General features: G+C 35.4%; 1 protein-coding gene across 1 annotated transcript in view; it reads right to left on the bottom strand.

Moving 5' to 3' along the window:
* Positions 1 to 18649, bottom strand: part of FRYL (FRY like transcription coactivator) — a 249832-nt gene that overhangs the window by 20333 nt on the left and 210850 nt on the right. Inside the window, exons 49-56 of the mRNA XM_023532134.1 lie at positions 16896 to 17090; positions 14081 to 14242; positions 13881 to 13955; positions 13375 to 13551; positions 9838 to 10041; positions 7368 to 7532; positions 1456 to 1706; positions 93 to 99 (exon numbers count right to left, since the gene is read on the bottom strand). Coding sequence (XP_023387902.1) covers positions 93 to 99; positions 1456 to 1706; positions 7368 to 7532; positions 9838 to 10041; positions 13375 to 13551; positions 13881 to 13955; positions 14081 to 14242; positions 16896 to 17090 — 1236 coding nt within the window. The remainder of the gene's footprint in view (positions 1 to 92; positions 100 to 1455; positions 1707 to 7367; positions 7533 to 9837; positions 10042 to 13374; positions 13552 to 13880; positions 13956 to 14080; positions 14243 to 16895; positions 17091 to 18649) is intronic.

Below are 18649 nucleotides of genomic sequence, written 5' to 3'. Positions count from 1 at the left end.
GAACCAGAATTTGAAACCAGGACTATGGGTCCAAACCTGATATTAAAAGCCATGACATATGCTGCCAGCTCAACTATTTCATGAACACATACTGTGTACCTGGCAGTAACAGATTTGACTCAAAAGAAACGTAAGACGTAGCTACTTTCTTTAAGGAATTTATAATCCCAACAGTCTGATAATAGACATAAAAATGTAACAATGAAAAAAGGCAAAGATGTTTTTGGGCTGGACAGTCTAAGAAGTGTGTAACTCTGGGTGTTGAAGATGAAAAAAAGTTTGAGTCAGACACTCCATAAAGAATTGTGTTACTCGGGGTCTTAAAACTGCATGTTTCACATTACAAGGCAGTTCTATAAGGCTTTACAGAAATTACAGAGCAATTCATATGGAAGAGAAGGATCTGAGTAAAGACTGAGGGGAAGATAAAAATTAAGCAGACATTTGAAGAGAAAAGTTAGGTTATACTTTAATAAAAGGTTAATTTTTAAAATGTCACTGTGGTTTTTGATTTGAATAAAACGTATCCTATAAGCTTGAGTCAATATACCTCTATATTTAGGAGGGAAACTTTATTCTATTTCAGCTTCACTACTTGGCTAAAGGCAACTATTTGGCTTTAGCCTTTTAGAAACCTAAATAGTTGAATATCTACCTCCACATCATTCCTGTCATCCCTGAAGTTGTGTATGATCAGTGAGTGAGTGTACAGACTACTGTCATATGCAAATCAATAATAAGAACAAAGTGTGTCACCAAGATTTGTTGTTAATAACTGAATATATACTTTCAAATATAGGTAAGCACTCTAGATATACTGAGCGTAAAAAATTTCCTCGTGTGTTGTATATGTTAAAGCTCTATTATCACTCGAAGTATAACTGAATTTTTATTGCAAGAGTAAAACTCGGACATTTGATCATTACTAAACATTAATTTTTGTGTAAAAATAATTATCAAGGAGCTTCAAATTGTTGAATAGTGAAACATTTAAAAGGAACAATCCAGCATCTGGCAGTACTAAGAAATTATCACTTCTGTCCATTATGAGTCAAACCTGAAAACTCTGATCATTGATAATGAAACTGTAAAATAATATTTAGATATATTTCAGATTTATTCTGGTATCACAGAAGTTCATTCCATGATTTTGATACTTGGTTCTGGCCATGGCCCAATATTGATTTTAACATTTGGCTTTTGGACATTCTGCCAAAATAGGTTATTTGGTGTGCTTCTAAACGTATAATGCCACTCAATATGCTTTGAGAATGGCCAATTTATTTTTCTTTAAGTGAATATTAATAACAGAAAATAAACCCATCATTTTATCTTTAAAAACGAAGATAGTATGATTGTAGACCAACTTATACACAGAAATGAAGTAAGTAAACTGGGAGGGGATGGGAAAGAAGATATCACCTCATTAAGGTGTTTGTGATACCGTATTCTCACCTAGATAGTCCAGAGAAATCAGCTTCTTCTTCTTCACATCTTTCATCTAGTTCTTTCAAAGCTAAGGTAACATCTTCTTCACAGATTGACTCTGGATAGCTTTCAGGAGCTAGAGGCTCTGGCATGTCAGTTTCCTCTAAATCAAGAATTCCTTGACATACAATAGAATCCTGCTGTTCTTGAATTATATATGACCCTTCATCTTCAAAGGCTGTAATAACCCGTTCCTCCTTTAATACTGAACTTGTATCCTGTAAAACAATCATATTTTTTATGGACTTTAACAAAGAGATAATTTTATCAACATAGAATAAATGACTATTGCTATCAATATACATCTATTTTATTAAGGTGTTTGTGATACCGTATTTTCATCATCTTCATTTACAGTTTAATTTTTGGACTCCGATTATAGAAAATTATTTTTTAAAAATAGCCCCCAGTTTAAAAAGAATTGAAATTAATAGGTAACACATATTGCCACAAAGAAACTTCAAGGAGTTCTCATAATAGGATTTGGGTGTTTACTTAGAAATATATCTTTTGGTAAATATCTTTCTTCATATATATATTCTAATTGTACATAAAAGGTTTATATTATTACTAAAATTCTCTCTTATTTGAAATGTGATTTCTTTCATTATACCAGGATATTATATCCAGTAAATTCTGGATATAAGGTGGGAGATAATTCAAAATAGTTGACCCACTGGTCCTGTGGGGCTGCCCGTGAACCAAGAACAGGTCCTGGCCAATTAGGAGGATGCTAATTGAAACAAGATGCTGAACTGAAACAAGATGACGGTCTTACTAGTATAAATGAGTTAAACACTTGTGATATAAGAACTGTTTTCAGGTAGTTAAGACCACAATATCTCATTTCAGATTTGAGTACTAACAATGCTTCGTCACTGAGTTAGAATTCGGAAAACACTAGGAAATTTTAGATTTTTATTTTTGAAACTAAATGAATGACAAACTCATTTATCAAATACACTGACTGCATTCTCCTAACCCTAAGCAAATGATGATGAAAATATGTTATAAAGTATACTGTTGGTTTTACCTTCCTATCCATTGTAACATTACTGAAATAATGTTGCCACGTACCTGGCACGGAGTGGACGCTCAACAGGTATTGGTTGTAAATGAACTACCACTCTTAAAGAAGAAAAACATTTCCAAACTGTATACCATGATGGTATCATCGCCAATTTTAATTTGCATGGATATCAGTTTAATCGGTTTGAAAATAAGCACTAATGGTCTCTTACAGTTTCAGGAATAAAGATCAGCTTCTTCTTTCAGTACTTAGACCTAAGTTTCTAGTTTTACAGTAGTTCCTTATCTTGTGCTCATTGATAAAAGTAGAAATTTCCTTCCAAAATAAGAAAAATGAAAGTCAGAACCTCTGACTTTAGACCAGCCTGGGTCTTATTCATCTGTAAAATTCATTTATAAAATAAAAAGGATTTTGACCAGATTTTGGGTTGGGTGGTCTGAGATAAATGAATAACTAACCACAACGAGTTTACAATCTAAAAATGGGGTTAGGCTAATACAAATGACAATAATGTAGAGTATGGTAAGTGTAAGGTAAATATAAGTGATATAGAAAGGACTACTGGTACTCAAAGAAGGGGAAGGTCACACCTGGTTGAGGAAATTGAGACTCATCTCTTCAGAGGAAACACGTATGATGGGCTTTGACAAAGATGGGGTAACGACAGTGTTATGAACTGAATGTTTCTGTCTTTCCAAAATTCTTATGTTGAAACTCTAATCCCCTGATATGGTGGTATTTGGAGGTGAGGCCTTTGAGGGGTGGTTAGGTCATGAGAGTGGAGCGCTCATGAATGGGATTAGTGCCCTTATAAGAAGCTAGAGAGCTAAATAGCTCTTTTTCCACCATGTGAGGACACGACAAGAAGGCAGCCATCTGCTACCAGGAAGAGGGCCCTCCCCAGGCAGTGAATTGGCTGGCACCTTGATCTCGGATTTCTTGGCCCCCAGAACTGTGAGCAATAAATTTCCATTGTTGATAAGCCACCCTGTTTATGGTATTTTGTTATAGCAGCCCAAATTAAGACTGATAGTTTTTCAGGGAAAAGGAATTAGAAGTTGTCCAAAGCATAGAAATATGGCAGGAAAATACAAAGCGTATACGAAAGGAATAAGTCTTCACAGAATAACACTTAGTAAATAATGTAGTACAATTATTCCTTAAACATTCTAATAAAATATTCAATACACTCTAAGGTTTCCACCTGAAATTTTCTTTTTTTGATGCTTTGGCCATTAAATAAGCATCGGTTATTTGGAAAGATAGTTTATGTGATAGTGCTAGAGACATTCTACACCTAGAATTTTTATTGGTGTTAATTTTTCCTTCAACATCAATATCTCAGCTATTATAAATAATCCACCAGAGTCCTTAGTTTAATGCCCTCAGATTTCATTAGTTTATACCTATATTTGGTTGTCATTTGTTCTTGAATAATAATTTGAGGATTGATGTTTTATCTGTAATTATTATTATATAATATATACTGAAAAGTTCTAACACCTTAATTTCATGAAGAGTGCTTTGGGTTACAAGAATGGATTCTATAGTTATATGTAGATTATGAGAATCAAATTTTCTTATTAGACAAACATATACACAAACACATACTTTGTTACAAAGATAATTTCCTATAAGGAATAATTTCTGTCATCCATGAATTGGTCTCTAAACTATCGTAAATACTAGAAGAAACCCTGTGTAAAGGTTTCTCTAATAAACATAAGTTCAGAACTTAATCCCTTCTAGAGCCCACACATTCCTGTCATGACAAGAAATACTTTAGCCTGATCTATCTTCCTGATAGTAACATAATTTAAGGGAAAAAATTCAAATAAATATTTCTATGAATGGGTTTTATTCATAAGATATTTTACCTATTAAAATTAATTATATTGCTTATTTTAAGAAACTGCTTTAATAATATAGTTATGGTTTTATTTCAATATGTTAGTGCTTTCATACTTGTTTAAAAAGGAGACAATATGGGGTTATTTGACACTATCAGATACAGCAAGGAAAAACAAATTAGGCCAACATATCCAACAGATACAAACTTGTATTATTCTCTTGTGGACAGCATTCTTTTGGTGATAGGTTTAATGTCAATAGAACGGTTTCTAATGAAATAGTATGGTGTAAAAGTATTACCTTCATTCTCATCCACCACTGTCACAAAGTTTATAGTGATAATGAAACCCACTACTGTAAAAGGAAAAAAGTCTAGTAAATTGATTTGAAGGGGGTGGGGAGGGAAGTATCCTTAGGAACTTTATAGTGCCTTGGAAGTAGGCCCATTAAATATTATTGGATAATGCCCATCTAAAATAACACGATTCCCAGTATATACAGAAGTTATCTATGAATTTCCATATATTCATTTCTAATAAATATGAATTATTTCTAGGAGGTAGTTCACTATGACTGGAGCTTTCTAATAACCAAAAAATAAGAGTTCCTCATTTCCTAATTAAATTAAACGAAAACATACAACCATTAACCATGCTGCTTTTGTTAAGAAAGTCTTTCTAGAAATCAGTCTGCTGTTGCCATCTTTTCTAAAGAGAATGTCAGTTGATCTTTAACACGCTATGATTCAAATTAGATACAGTGGATTATATTATTAACTAGATGATTAAATGATCACTCCACAAGCCTCCCAACAACTGTAAGGAACATAATCTCCTTAAGGTGCATCTCTAAATCCTGTCAGTTCTCTCCAGTAAACATTTCTCATGTCCTTGCCCTGGGTGGTTCCAGGCCCACTTTATCTCTTGCTAATGTCTTTATCTCTGTATCTCAGCCTCCTCCATTACACCCTCCATGCCTCTACCACAGACACTTTACTAAAACACAAATCAGACCATAACTTTCCCCAATGATAGGCGCCTAGACCACAAGTTCCACCTGTCAGGTACTAGGACCCACTTGCCTTTTTTCACGAGAAAAGCTGATATTGAAAAAAATAAACATAACAGATGATGGCCTTCTTCTGCTTAAAATCCTCCAATGGTTACCAGCTATATGGCCTCTAAAATGGATGATGAGGGCATCTTAGCCCACCCCCCAATTCCTTCTCCTTCCACTCTCCCATGTTCACTGTGCTCCAGCCCCACCGGCCAGTTCGTTCTTCGGATATACCGGGGCCCTCGTAACTGCTGCTCCCTCAGCCTGGAACATCTTCCTCCACAATTTCAAGGGTTGGCTCCTTCTTGTCACTTAGGTTTCACCTCAAATGCCACCCTATCGAAACCTCTGCTTCACCAAGTACATATTGCTGTTAGATTCTTTTTAGTATGAATAATAAAATCATCACTTTCTGATATATTATTTATATTTTATTTGTTTTACCTGTTTATTATATCTCTCCTACTAGAATTAAACTCCATAGACAAAAGCCTTTGTTTCACACAGTGCTGTAAAGCCGAGTGCCTAGAATAGTGCCCAGCACCTGGCGGGGGCTCAATAAATATTGGTTAAATGACTGAACGTGTGTATGCTTTGTATTCCTATCTAAGTATCTGATACAGTGCTTGTCACAGATATCTCTTTAAGGAATGAAAATCTTTGACTTCCTATCATCTCAAGATGGCATGTAGGACCCCTCATGTCTTAGACCCTAACCATCTCTTTTATTGTTCCTCCTCCTCCAACATATTCTCTAGAAATACCGAATTTCCAGCTGCTACCTGAATCTACCATGTTATTTCACATTGCCATGTCTTTCCACATGATGTCTCTCTGCCTGGAATGTCCCAATTGCCATGAAGCCCGTCTTTTACCACCATTACCCCTATGTACAGCCAATCGGCTTCAGAGTTTTCAAAAAATACGAACGTGTCTATTATTGAGTTTATCAACTGAAAAATTATGCTTCTTTTTAGCCTCCTCTGTCTCCCTTAATAGACAATGCACTCCCTGAGAGCAGGGATTTTCCCTTATTCATCATTTTAGCACCTAACTGAATGCCTGGAAGCTAGTACAACCTCAATTAATATTTGAATTGAATTATCTAAACTTCAGTCATACTTGTATGTGCATTTTTAAAAAGCTGCCAAAATACCTTCATTTCGAAATATGTCTGCTTACTGTTAAAGATGTAAAATACACTGTCAGCTTAATTAGAGCATGAGAATTCAACTTACTAAAATTATGAGTTGTAATAACTACATTAATTTGGTTAACATTGAAAAAATACAGTATTTTTCTAATAGTTATCAAGGCATAAAAGCACATATGACAGAGCTATACATTTACAATGAAAAAAGGTATTTATAATAAACTTTAAAAAAAAGCTAAGAAAACTAATACTTACTTATTTTTAGTCAGTCATTAGCTTGGAATCTGGCTTACTTCTCACAGGCCTTTCCAAAAAACATAGTACTAGTGGTTCCAGTTTTTTTTAAAAGATTTCATTTAAACAACTGCTAACACAGCTGGCCTGAGGTTTTAACCCCAATCATAGCACCAATTACATAAACCCAAACACAAAGCAAAAAGAGATGAAAAAACAAAAGCGGTCCTTCAAAGAAGATACAGCGCCACAGAAGATGCTCACCATCCCCAGAAGCATCTGTACATTAACCTAATCACATTCTGCAACACAAAATGCTCATTAAAAACACTGAAGATTATTTTTAACCTGTAGGTCATTTTTGTAATCCATTCACTATTTTTGTCTTCAGATTTGGCTACTTCACTTAAAACAACCCAACAGGTTAGAAATACTGGAAACAAATCAAATAATTAGCATATCAGATGAAAACTCTCTTGAAAGAAAAGCAAGGGATGTAACAGAGTGCTAAAAAGAGCCCAGATCGGCCATGCACCAGCCCCCATTTCTCCCCACCTCAGGCAGCTGGTTGTTAGCATTATCTAGAGAAGGCTCCAAACTTGGGGTCTCATCTCTGATTTGAAGCACTTCTTCTGTTGAGACACTGCCGGTGGAATCTTGAGACTGAAGAAGTAAATCAGGATGGTCTGGCATTGTTTCGTCTACAGCAGAATCATTCAACTAAAAGAAGAAACGGTAGAATAAGGAATTTATGAGTCAGTGATGGTCACAAAGGCCATAAGAAACATTCTAAATCATAAGATATTCAGGAGGCTCAGTTACAAAGAGCTTCTTCGACTTCCTAAAATTACCTTTTGCCCCTCTTCAGTCTACACCAGAATTGGTGCTGTTAATGTATGCGGCTAATCCATCAGCAGAACTGAAATATCCTTTAATACAGATTAGGTTTTGCTAAACAAAAACTACCAAAAGGGAGGAGCTCTATGTGACTGTGTTCATCTTGAACTGAAAATCGTATTTTTATGGTAATGCTTTGTGTCTTCCACTGGTCTGTGGATTTGTGAGGGCAAGGGCTCTTCCCTATGGTTTTTATTTGCCCCAATAAGCCTCTCAACTAATCCCTCATTTAAGTTTTAGATGATAACCTGTAGCTGATAAGCACTGAGTGTTTAAGAGGCACCAGCTCTGTTCATGGTGTTTTACATATGTTAGTCACTGTAACTCTCCCTCCAATCACATGAGGCAAGTATGGTTATTGCAGTGGATTCTCAGGAAGCAGAGTTAATTGCAAGTGTGAACTACCTGTTCATTTCTTTAAGCAAAAATAAATACCACAGAACTTCACTAAAATAAAATTAAGGCAATGAAATTGTTGTCATGGTAGTCCATCATTAGTGGGTTTATATTCTTTGAAAAGTAGTAGTCATTAATTAGAAAAAAGAAAATATTATACTTTTTCCTCTTTTAAGCAGGGTTATAAATTTTTCATGGCTAATATTTAGCATTAGCAATATCGAGTTTGTGATTCGAAGTAGGTAAAGGCAAAAACTAATTTTTTTCCCTTGTGGAGGAAGCAACGTTGAGTTCTCTTTTTTTAATTTCACTGCCACTAAGGAGACAGTTAATTCTGCCTCAAGGCTCTCATGAGAGCTAATTTTTATTAAGCACTTACTATAGGCTGGGAGGCTTTCCTCCTTATGAAATTCCCATGAGGCTAATACTATCAGGAGTCCTGTTTTAAAGGAGACATTAGCTTTCTTGACCACAGCCACACAGCGGGTTGGTGGCAATGCCAGCCTCTGAGCCTACAGTCCAGCTCCAGGGAGGGCCTGTGCCTCATTCAGTTGGTCACTGTTGCCAGTAACTCAAACATTCCTTTAAATGAAAACAGCCCCACAGAGGACCAAGTCCGAGGTGGCACAGATATAGAGGCAGACCGCCTGGTTCAAACCCAGTTTCTAGCTGTGTGTTCTGGGACAAGTCACTGACTCTGCAAAACTGCAATAACCATACTTACTCGTGTGGTTGGAGGGAGAGTCATAGTGACTAATATACGGAAGACACCAGCATCTGAAACACTCAGTGCTGATCAGCGACAGCTTAGCTTATCATCTAAAACTTAAATGGGGGGTTAATTGAGAGATTTATTGGGGCAACAAAGAGATACCAAAAAAAAAAAAAAAAAAAGTGAGGTGACCAGAAGCTAACCATAAGCTGACAACTTTACATTTTGACTAAAGCCAGCTCAGGTCCTGCTATTTAACACCAGTGCCAACACTTTACCAGCAGACCAAATGTGGAGCAAATGGGTCCAAATCAAAGAGACACACAGTCCAGCTCAGTGTGTAAAAGGCACTCATAAAAGAGCTATGTCACTGTAGGTTATACCTGGTCCTTATTGGTTGATTCCTTATCATATATACCATAGTGGCTATTCCACAAACCTTCTCTTTCCTCATACTGCCATATTCAAGTTCCAACCCATCTACCACTGCATCCATCATTTCTGAATGAACAGACTACTCTGCAGCCTTCCTGTTCTCATTTTTCACTCATTCTTTAAATCTCTGCTGTCTGGCCATTGGGATACAAGCCAGAACCTCCATCAAATAGACTTGATCGTGAAAGAAAGCAAAGTCGTGCTCGATCTTTCCACATTAACTAGGGAAGAAAAGCGGGTAGTGAATTCAGTAGTGTTGGTGTTCACACTGATATAGTAAATATGTATCATTCAAGAGGAGGTCCTCTCAAAGTGCCCCAAACAACTCACCATTACTAGGAGAGGAGCAATATAAAATATGTCTTAGCTGCTAATGGGTGAGCAGTATCAACTTAAACATTTAGTTCTGTCATGAACAACAAAATACTCCACTGTCGCTGTGATTTTGTATTTTCATTTCAGTGTGTGCATTTTACCCAAACTGAAATGAAAAACAGAAATATCAAGAAACAGTGGTTACTAAACTGGAAGTTAAAAGGCAAAGGAGACCCGCTGTCATTGTATAACAAGGTAACAACTGTGTACCATCTGCCTGCGTGAGAGGATCTGGCTTGCTGTGAGTGCTGCTTCTTCTTCTGAGGACTCGTCTGTATCCTCCTGGTTTGTCAGGTTCAGGCTGGGGGTGCTGCTGGAACACTGGTACTCCTGGAGAGATGGAGTGTCCCCTTTGTCAATACTGTCCAGTGAGCGCCTGCGGACCCCCCAGTTGAAATTGTCCATACTTTCACCCTGGAAAGGCAAGACATGATTTCTAAGACCTCAAGTACATGTTTATAAATATAGTAAATGTCATACACCAGGAAAACATATGCCAAGATGAAAAATACTTAATGCATCATCAAAAACAGAGTTTCAATCAGCCCTTCAATTTCTTGAAACTTTTAAAACATCATTAAATATTTATATTTAAAGAGATCAGAATATTTGTTTGATAACCTATTTTAACTTAGTAATTTTCTTAACTTTCTATATTGTATTACTGGGGACCAATTAAATCTACTATCTAGGCCTTTTCTAATCTAATACACAAACACAAATGAAACCACAAAGACAAATACATCACAGACGACAACAAATAAACAATCCACAACACCAGGCTGCAACTTACCTGCAGCTCCTGGTTGGCAAAAAGGAAAACACACAGAATTAGAAAGAACGAAGACAAACATTTAAATATACACTACACTTTTGGGGAAAACTCTTTGTGATTTCTCAAACTCAAAGACTGATTCAAGCTCTGGATTAAGTTTTATGTAGGAAGCCAACATGTGATTCGAATTACATACTTATGCAAAATATACTGCGAAAAAGTCAGAGACAGACACTTAGAACAACATTTCTTGATACACTTTAGCAACACAAACTTTAAGAAAATCTTTGAAATTTACATAGATTTAATACTTGATACAATGCAAAACTGACTTAAAATACCCACATTCAGTTGACAACATATAGGGTCACAATTATTTTAGTCTGTAGGATTTAGTCTGTAGGATCAGTCTGTTCTGGCTAAACCAAATGGTCATTTCTTATTATAAAATAGTTTAAAATCAAAACTGCACCTATCAAAACAACTTTCGCCAACTTCAAAAGGTCAAGAGGAAGGAATTATGACGAATTTCAATTTCACCCCAGATTTATATGTTTCTGCTATTCTCAGCTGATCCTTTTTTGTAAGGATATAATTCTTACAACACTTTCTTAAGCCCCGATAATGACAAGTTACAGTGAGTCAGCTAGCAAAGTATGATTTATTCGTGTTTCTTTATTCGAGAGGATTGTCCAGAATGGAGGGTTTTAAGTTTTTCTTTCTTTTTCTTTTTTTAATACCGCAGAGAAATACTAATTTCAAATGAAATTTAAGATGGAAGTCAACTGTGTAAAACGGATGAACAAAACCAGAGCTGCTCTGGTTGCAAAGGTGACCTGGAGTTCCACCATTTGGCCTTGGATCTGTCCCTTTTTCTCAGGATATATCCTGGAAGCCCTGGGGCTCTGCAGGTCAGAGTTTGAAAAGCCACCTTCCTAGAACATTATTTCAAATATTATTATGTAGCGCGACATATAATAATGGCAACCATCCTCAATATATATTTGGTGGGCTTTCAAAGGTTTCATTAGCAGTTAAGTTTGTTTTGTAGCAAAGTATTTCTTGTTACCATATTTTCAGCAAGATTTAGAGAATCTCTATCATTTAATTTGGCCTAATTAAGAGGCCAAATTCTTAGCACTGCTTTCCCCAAATTACTGTCACTTGAATTAAAGACAGACCTACAATAAGTGTCTTTAATTTAATCTGACTAAAGTTGTATTCAAAAGCCACTTTTATTATTACTGACATTTTAGAGTACTGAATGAACTTGGAAGCAATTATGGTGTTCTTTAAAAAAAAAGCAAACACAAAAAATCCTTACGAAAATGTCAAGAGCCTGCCTTTAGAAATTTTAAATCTGAACTCTAAAAAGCAAATAACTACAAAAAAATTCAGAAGCTGAACATGCAGTGGGATAGGGCAGCAGGTCTCTTTAATCCATCACACTTTCTTGCCTGACTGTTCAAGTCTGTCCTATTTCCTACAACATGTTTTTCAAATTGTGGATGTGAAATTAGTTTTCTAAATCAATACAGAAAAGACAAAATTAAAAAATAATAAAACAATAAATAATAATAATAAAAATAATAAAAAGTTTCAATATTCTTGAAACTGTTACTTTAAAAGTATATTTACATATATACTTAGTTATGATATAAATGTATTAACTATGGATCACAGTAAAAAAAATTTAAAGCCACTGCCCTATTAGGTGCTGAATAACACTTGTTTAGGGGCTCCTATGAACCCGTACAATTGTGTCTTTGGGAATATGTAAATGGTAAACTATTACATAGGAGCTTGTTCAGCTCCTAAGGTAGTGTAAAGGCATTGTTTGACTCCTGAGGCACCATGGCCATTACCTCACATCTGCAGGGGAGGCTGAAGCATATGAGAGGACCTCCCTCATCTGGTTTCCCATGAACAACTATGGGTGTGACATGGCATAGGCCATTACGTTTCACTCCTCCACCTCACCTGTTAGAGCCAAAGGAAACATCCCTTCAAGAGAGTTGGTGGGTGACTTCGAATTCTTTGGAGAAAGATATACCAATGACATGGTATGGATACCAGGGCAATCCTATTTGTTTTACCAGAGTGATTTTTTCAGAAACTGGCAAACGTCTCAACTTGGGTCAGTGAGAAGGGACAAGAAGTTTGCTAAAAGAGCAACTTCTTCAATTTCATGAGAACATTTCTGGAAGCGACCCTCACTTGTTCTGAACACTGCTGAGTGCGAATGTAAGGCCACACACAGCAATGATGACCATGTTTTCGTTGTCTGAGGTTAAGCTGGCTTGCGGAGACCCAGAGACCTCACTGAGCTTCTAAATAAGCTCTGATTCTGGACTATCTCAGTTTTGTAAGCTAATAAACCTACTTTGTGAGTTGGATTTTCCACTTAGAAAGCATCTGAACAGACACAACCATTAATTTAACCTAAATTAAATCAATTTAGAGGAGAAAGCCCTCTGAGTATTAAGTGAGGCATCTGAGAGAGCTGGCTACATCATAAAGAAGTGGTGAGGAATGTCATAAAAATAATCTCAGTCATCTGCCACAGGAAAGAGTCCTAGAGAGCCAAAGCCTTCCTAATCGTCACTTTGGTGTAAGTGCCACGTTCTTAAAAATTGTTTGATAAACTTTTTTTACTATTCTGCTGCACATTAATTTGTATAGTGAATGCCAAACATTTAGGCCTAAGCTCACCCTAAATTAAAAAAAAAATTGAAGAAATCCATTTTTTACTTTATTTTTAAAGGTAAAGATGAAAAATTAGATGCTCTTTTATTTCAGACTTATTCTGCTATTTGATTAATTATACTAATCACGTTTAGTTCTCAGTTTAGATTTTTATCTTTTTAACCTCACATTGACCTTAATAAGGAAAGAGCCTATGGTCAAATCTTTAATTCTCATACAACTTTAACTATTCTATGAATATTATAATTGAAAGCTCAGATTCTTACCTCTGCATCTTCCAATTCAACATCTAAAAAGTCAAAATCCTTAAAAACGCCAAACTGTTGTTCACTGGTATTATCTTCCACAGCCACTTCTTCCTCTTGAATTATGTCTTCTGTTGTAGAAATCAGGCTAGTCTGTTGGTCACCGACTTCCAAATCTTCATTAGAAGAAAATATAACCTGACCGCCCCATACAAAAAAAAAAGGCCATCCATCAGCTTTGTCACTCTGCATATGAGACATCGGTGCCCTAAGAGCCACTGCAGGCCTCATCTATCAATGAATTCAGAGCTCTAATTTGGTTTTCATGTTAATGTCTAACTGGTTGAATACTTAATTAGCACAGCTGCCAAGTGTCACAAAGACAAGTCATATATTTTTTCATGTTTAGTCAATACCCATTGACTAGGGTAAGCTAGAAAAGCAAGCAAGGAGACAGAATAATTTCCATTTCTTCATGGAATAACAAGATTTTTAAAACCTTTACACATGCTTTCATAATTACTCACTGATGGATTCTTCGGAAGGCCAGATTCTGGACCGCAGAGAGAAAGCACATTCATTAGCTTTTCTCTTGTTCTTCGCTAAGGAAAAAAAAATTCAAATGGTAGGATTATTGATAAAATAAGACACATTCTCAAGTTCTCACACACAACAAAACTGATTCTTCTATTCTATGAATGTTCAGTTTTAGTGTTCTTTTACATACCTGTGACAACTGTGGCCTTTTCCAGCTAACAGGGACCAAGGCATTAGAATTAGAACCCGAAGAAGTAGAAGAAGTACTTCTAGTAACAGCAATGACTTTCGGTTTCCCATTTCTTCCAGCTGCGCTATGCTGATCACCATATTTGTTTCCAATAATTGGTGTCTACACAGAAACAAAATGCCACTGTTTGACTTAAATATTTTAACATAAAAGGATTAATAATACATGCATTTTTAAAAAACAAACAACAAAAAAACAGCATAAAGAGAAAGATTACTTAGCATGTAGTAGATGTTATAAAAATCAAAGATGATGATTTTTTTTTTTAATCAAGAGATTTCACTTTAATTAAATGAATCTCTGAGACTACCAGAGAGCTTATTCTTATTTTAAATACAGATCTGCCTTCCTTAAAAACTACAACTTCCACCTTTCTCCCCATGGTATAAAATATATCTTCTTTGAAAGCTCAAAAAATATAAAAATGATTTTTAAAAAATCTCACCATTCAAATTTAATATCTATGAATATTTTGGGGTTTTTTTTCCAATACATATTGATAGGTGTGGATTCAAGATAAGTAAGAACTCTAAAAAAAAAGATATCTATGTAGCTTCTTATTATAAATCTGATGTATATTTCCAAAACTTATTTCAGTAAAACCTCAATGATCATGCAAAACTCATTTATAAGTATTTGGCTTTGTGCACTGTCTTGAATTTGCATTTAAAGATAATATTCAGGCTCATTTCCATGTCATACAAGTTCCTTTATGATCTGGTTCCTATCCATTTCCCTAACCTCCACTTCTAACACTCATCCTGAACTTCACAACTTCACACTCCAGCAAAACTGAACTCGCTATTATTTTCCAAATATACCATGCTTTTATGACCTCTATTGTGGCACACGCTGCCCCCTTTGCATGGAATATTCAAGCAAAGCACCTTTTAAGGGTGATTCCAGACTCCAAAGGAGGCCTTCTCTGAAACTACCACCACTTCTGGGTAACTATGGCTGGACATGTGCCGTGTGATGGTGATCTGTTTACGTGCCCATTTTCCTTATTACATGTCACTCCTTCCTGTCCTGCTAGTGTAGCTCCAGTGCCTACACACGGCAGGTACTTAGGACATTTTGATGAAACAAACTGAAATTTAAGTATATCGAATGTCTTGAGAATTCATACCATTGCTTCAAACAAATTATGACACCATCAATTTCTGACTTGGGAGAAGAGTAAAGCCCAGTTACTCTATCATATACCCATGCTCTGTACTCCATTTTAGAATTGTCAAGTGATATTAACTAAAAAATTAGCAATAAATAGTTTCTATTTAAAAAATAACCAATAAGTTTTAGATAAATTTTAATACAGAGACTACACTGCAAAAAAAATTGTTTAAATTTATATATTCGTAATCAATTAAAATGTGATTTAATTAGATCTTTAATTTTTATCTTCCTCAACTCCCCTGTAATTCTCGATCCATAATTTCTCTCTTGAAGAATTCCTCCTTTGGCTTGTAAAAAACCATTTCAATGGCACCAAGGCCACTAAGATTGGGCTCAGGTGCTGGAGAAAAATGAATTGGGGTTCCCAGCAAAGGTCGAAAATCCTTATATGAGATTTGTATTAATATGTGACATAGTCAGGGCCCAGGTTCCCTTTGGGACTAACAGGCCTTGCCTCTGTCTAGCCCTAAAATATTGAACTTCTCAGGTCTCAATTTATTTTAGCCTTGCTTTTCCTTCCACAATTTCAACTTTCATATATACAACTCTGAAAACCCTTAAATTTTGTACTTCCACCCAAGTTTTCCTCTAAAACTTAAGATTTCAAAATCTAACTACCAGGTACCTATGTTATGTTTCTTAGTTACTTCAGAGTCAATATAGTCAAGATTGAACTCATCACTCCCTCCCCTTCCCTGCTAAAAGCAGTTCTCTCTGAATGGTACCACCATTCATGCGGTTATCAAAGGAACTGTCTGTGACTTAGCATCTTCTCTCCTTCCCATCAAACCCCAGCAATTACTTCCTCAGTCTTTTTGAAAACCATCCCTTCCCTCATTTTCTCTGCAGTTGCCTAGGGACAGTTCTACATTATCTTTTGTCCAAATTATCCTAACAGAGTCCTTACTGATTTCTTTCCCCTCCTCCCTGGTCTATTTTCCAACCTGCTGCCAGAGTGAATGTCCTAAAACGCAAATCCTAATATTTCCTACTCTAGCTAAAATTCCTTTAAGAGCTTCTATTGCTTCAAGATAAAACCATTTTGTTACTAGGGCAGGCAAGATCCCTGTGATCTTGCCCGTCCCTATGCCTTCAGCTTCATCTGTCATCACCCTCTACCTCCATTCTCTGTACTCTGCTCAAGGCATCGTGTAGTCACTGGAAGTTTCCAGAGCGCCATGCCTTCTCACACTTACAAGCTGTCATTCACACATGCTGCCTGTTCTTGGATTTAATCCTCCCCAAACTCCTATATAAACATGCCTGTCTAGTGTTACTTATCTTTTAACACTCGGCTCGGAAACAGGCTAGATGTACAGGTATTCCTATAGTACTTTAAATTTACTTCCATCCTAGCACTGATCACAATGTTTATTTGCCTATTTCCCCAAGAGATTGTAAGCTTCCCGAGAGTAGGCCTTCTCTCCACTCCCATCCCATTGTCACACCAATCACAGTAACTCCTATGAGTATGAGCTCAATGCATGTTGAATGAAAAAATGAACAAATGAATAAATGAACAAATGAACAAATAAAAATTTCTAAGACAGCATCATATACTGACTCCTGAGCATCTTACCTCAGATATATCAAAATGAAAATCTAAGGTCTTCCCAGGCAATTCCTTAGAGACATTAAAAATCTTAGTGAAAGATATTTCAGGAGAACCTATATCTCCTCCATAGGTCTTGGGGATATCGTTGGGTACAACAAGACTTGCAGAGCGAGACACCACCAGTTTTAATATGTTAAGGGCTTCTTTCCAATAAGGACTCTGGTTTGAAAATATAATAAACATGAGTTACAAATACATAATTAAGAATAGAAATTTAGCTACTGTAAGTGCTGAAAATATTGTTTCTACAAAAATGCTTAAAAATCATTCATTTTTACTTTGAGGTCTTTAACAGAGGATCTGAGTTACAAAAGAAAAAAAAAACAAGTTATTTGTAATGTTAGTTTTATGAGATAATATATATATATTGCTACCACATCAGAATATCTTGCATTTCTCCCAATAAGTGCTTTATAAATATTATTAATTTAGAAATTCCAGTACAGTATCTGGCAGTAGTGGTAAAAAAGGGGTTATGTATATGTGAACTTTCCAGATGAATGAAGTTTATAGTTTTATGGCTCTAAATATTTAAAGTCTTGGAGATAAAAAATTTTAACGCATGCATTTTTAGACATGAAAATGTTAAAAGAAATTTAGATTTTTGTTGATGACTCAAGCCCCAAATATTAAGTATAAATACTGTATTAAAGTGATGCTCAGAGATTACTGAGTTATGCAGGATGCCTTTCTTCTCCCTACACATATGGTAGCTATGTTTTTTGAGTTTTTCTGCTTTTTTAAAATTACTGTATTTCTACAACATAATTTAGGAATAATTTACATGATAAATGTATATGTAGAGAAAAATCAATGTCTAATAAAGAACTTATAATATTTTTCCCTTACTAGCTACTTAAAAGAATACATATAAAAAACTACTTTTTAAAAATTTGTTACCAATATCACATTTCGACCTTGTATTATACATATTGTTTCACAGCTAACAATTCTGGGGGTGGGAAACACCATTAAAACAACAAAAAGAAAAGAAAAATCTGTAGCAGAACTGAGTTATCCAATTTAGTTAATGACATCTTGATATGAAGACACCTAAAGCACAAAATGTTTAATAGTGATAAAAAAACCACATAATATTGACATTTTAAGCATATCACTGTAAAAAACAGTTTACATTCAACAAAGTTATGACAATAAAAATAATCATATTTTTTTCTGACAAAAATAATTAAAGGCTCTGAGCACTATAAAATGCTAAACCTTTTTCAGGAATGTTTCCACATATTACATGAGTAGTTGTGTTCTAAATGTAAAAGATTATCAGGAGTTCAATTCTGTAAAATGTTGAATGTTTGAATAAAAGAGAAGTCACTGATTATGATGACCCATCACCTAAATATGACATTGGTTCACACAACATTTAGAAATTTGCTCCAGCTATATTAAAAATTTATGTTATCAATATCACATTTCAACCTTGTATTATAAATTTGAAAAAAATTTAAGTCCACATTTTGAAATTAGGAGATTTTGGAGAAATACCCATTTCCAGGTTCTCTTTAAAAATTCTAAAATTGTGGACAGACTGGACCTGTACTCCAACATGGTGATCATCAGGGTAAGCTAAGCTGTGCTGTTCTTTTTAGATGCGGAATGTACCATTCACTCAGATACAAACCTATGCCCTCTTACAGTTACTTACCAGCCCAGTGGGCAGGCATGCGAGCTTGTGTTTCTGAACAAAATAAATATATCTA

The sequence above is a fragment of the Pteropus vampyrus genome, unplaced genomic scaffold (genome assembly GCF_000151845.1).
Source record: "Pteropus vampyrus isolate Shadow unplaced genomic scaffold, Pvam_2.0 Scaffold77, whole genome shotgun sequence".
In the NCBI taxonomy this organism is placed as follows: Eukaryota; Metazoa; Chordata; class Mammalia; order Chiroptera; family Pteropodidae; genus Pteropus; species Pteropus vampyrus.
Note: the sequence above shows the minus strand (reverse complement) of the source record. Positions and strands in the feature narration are given on the sequence as shown.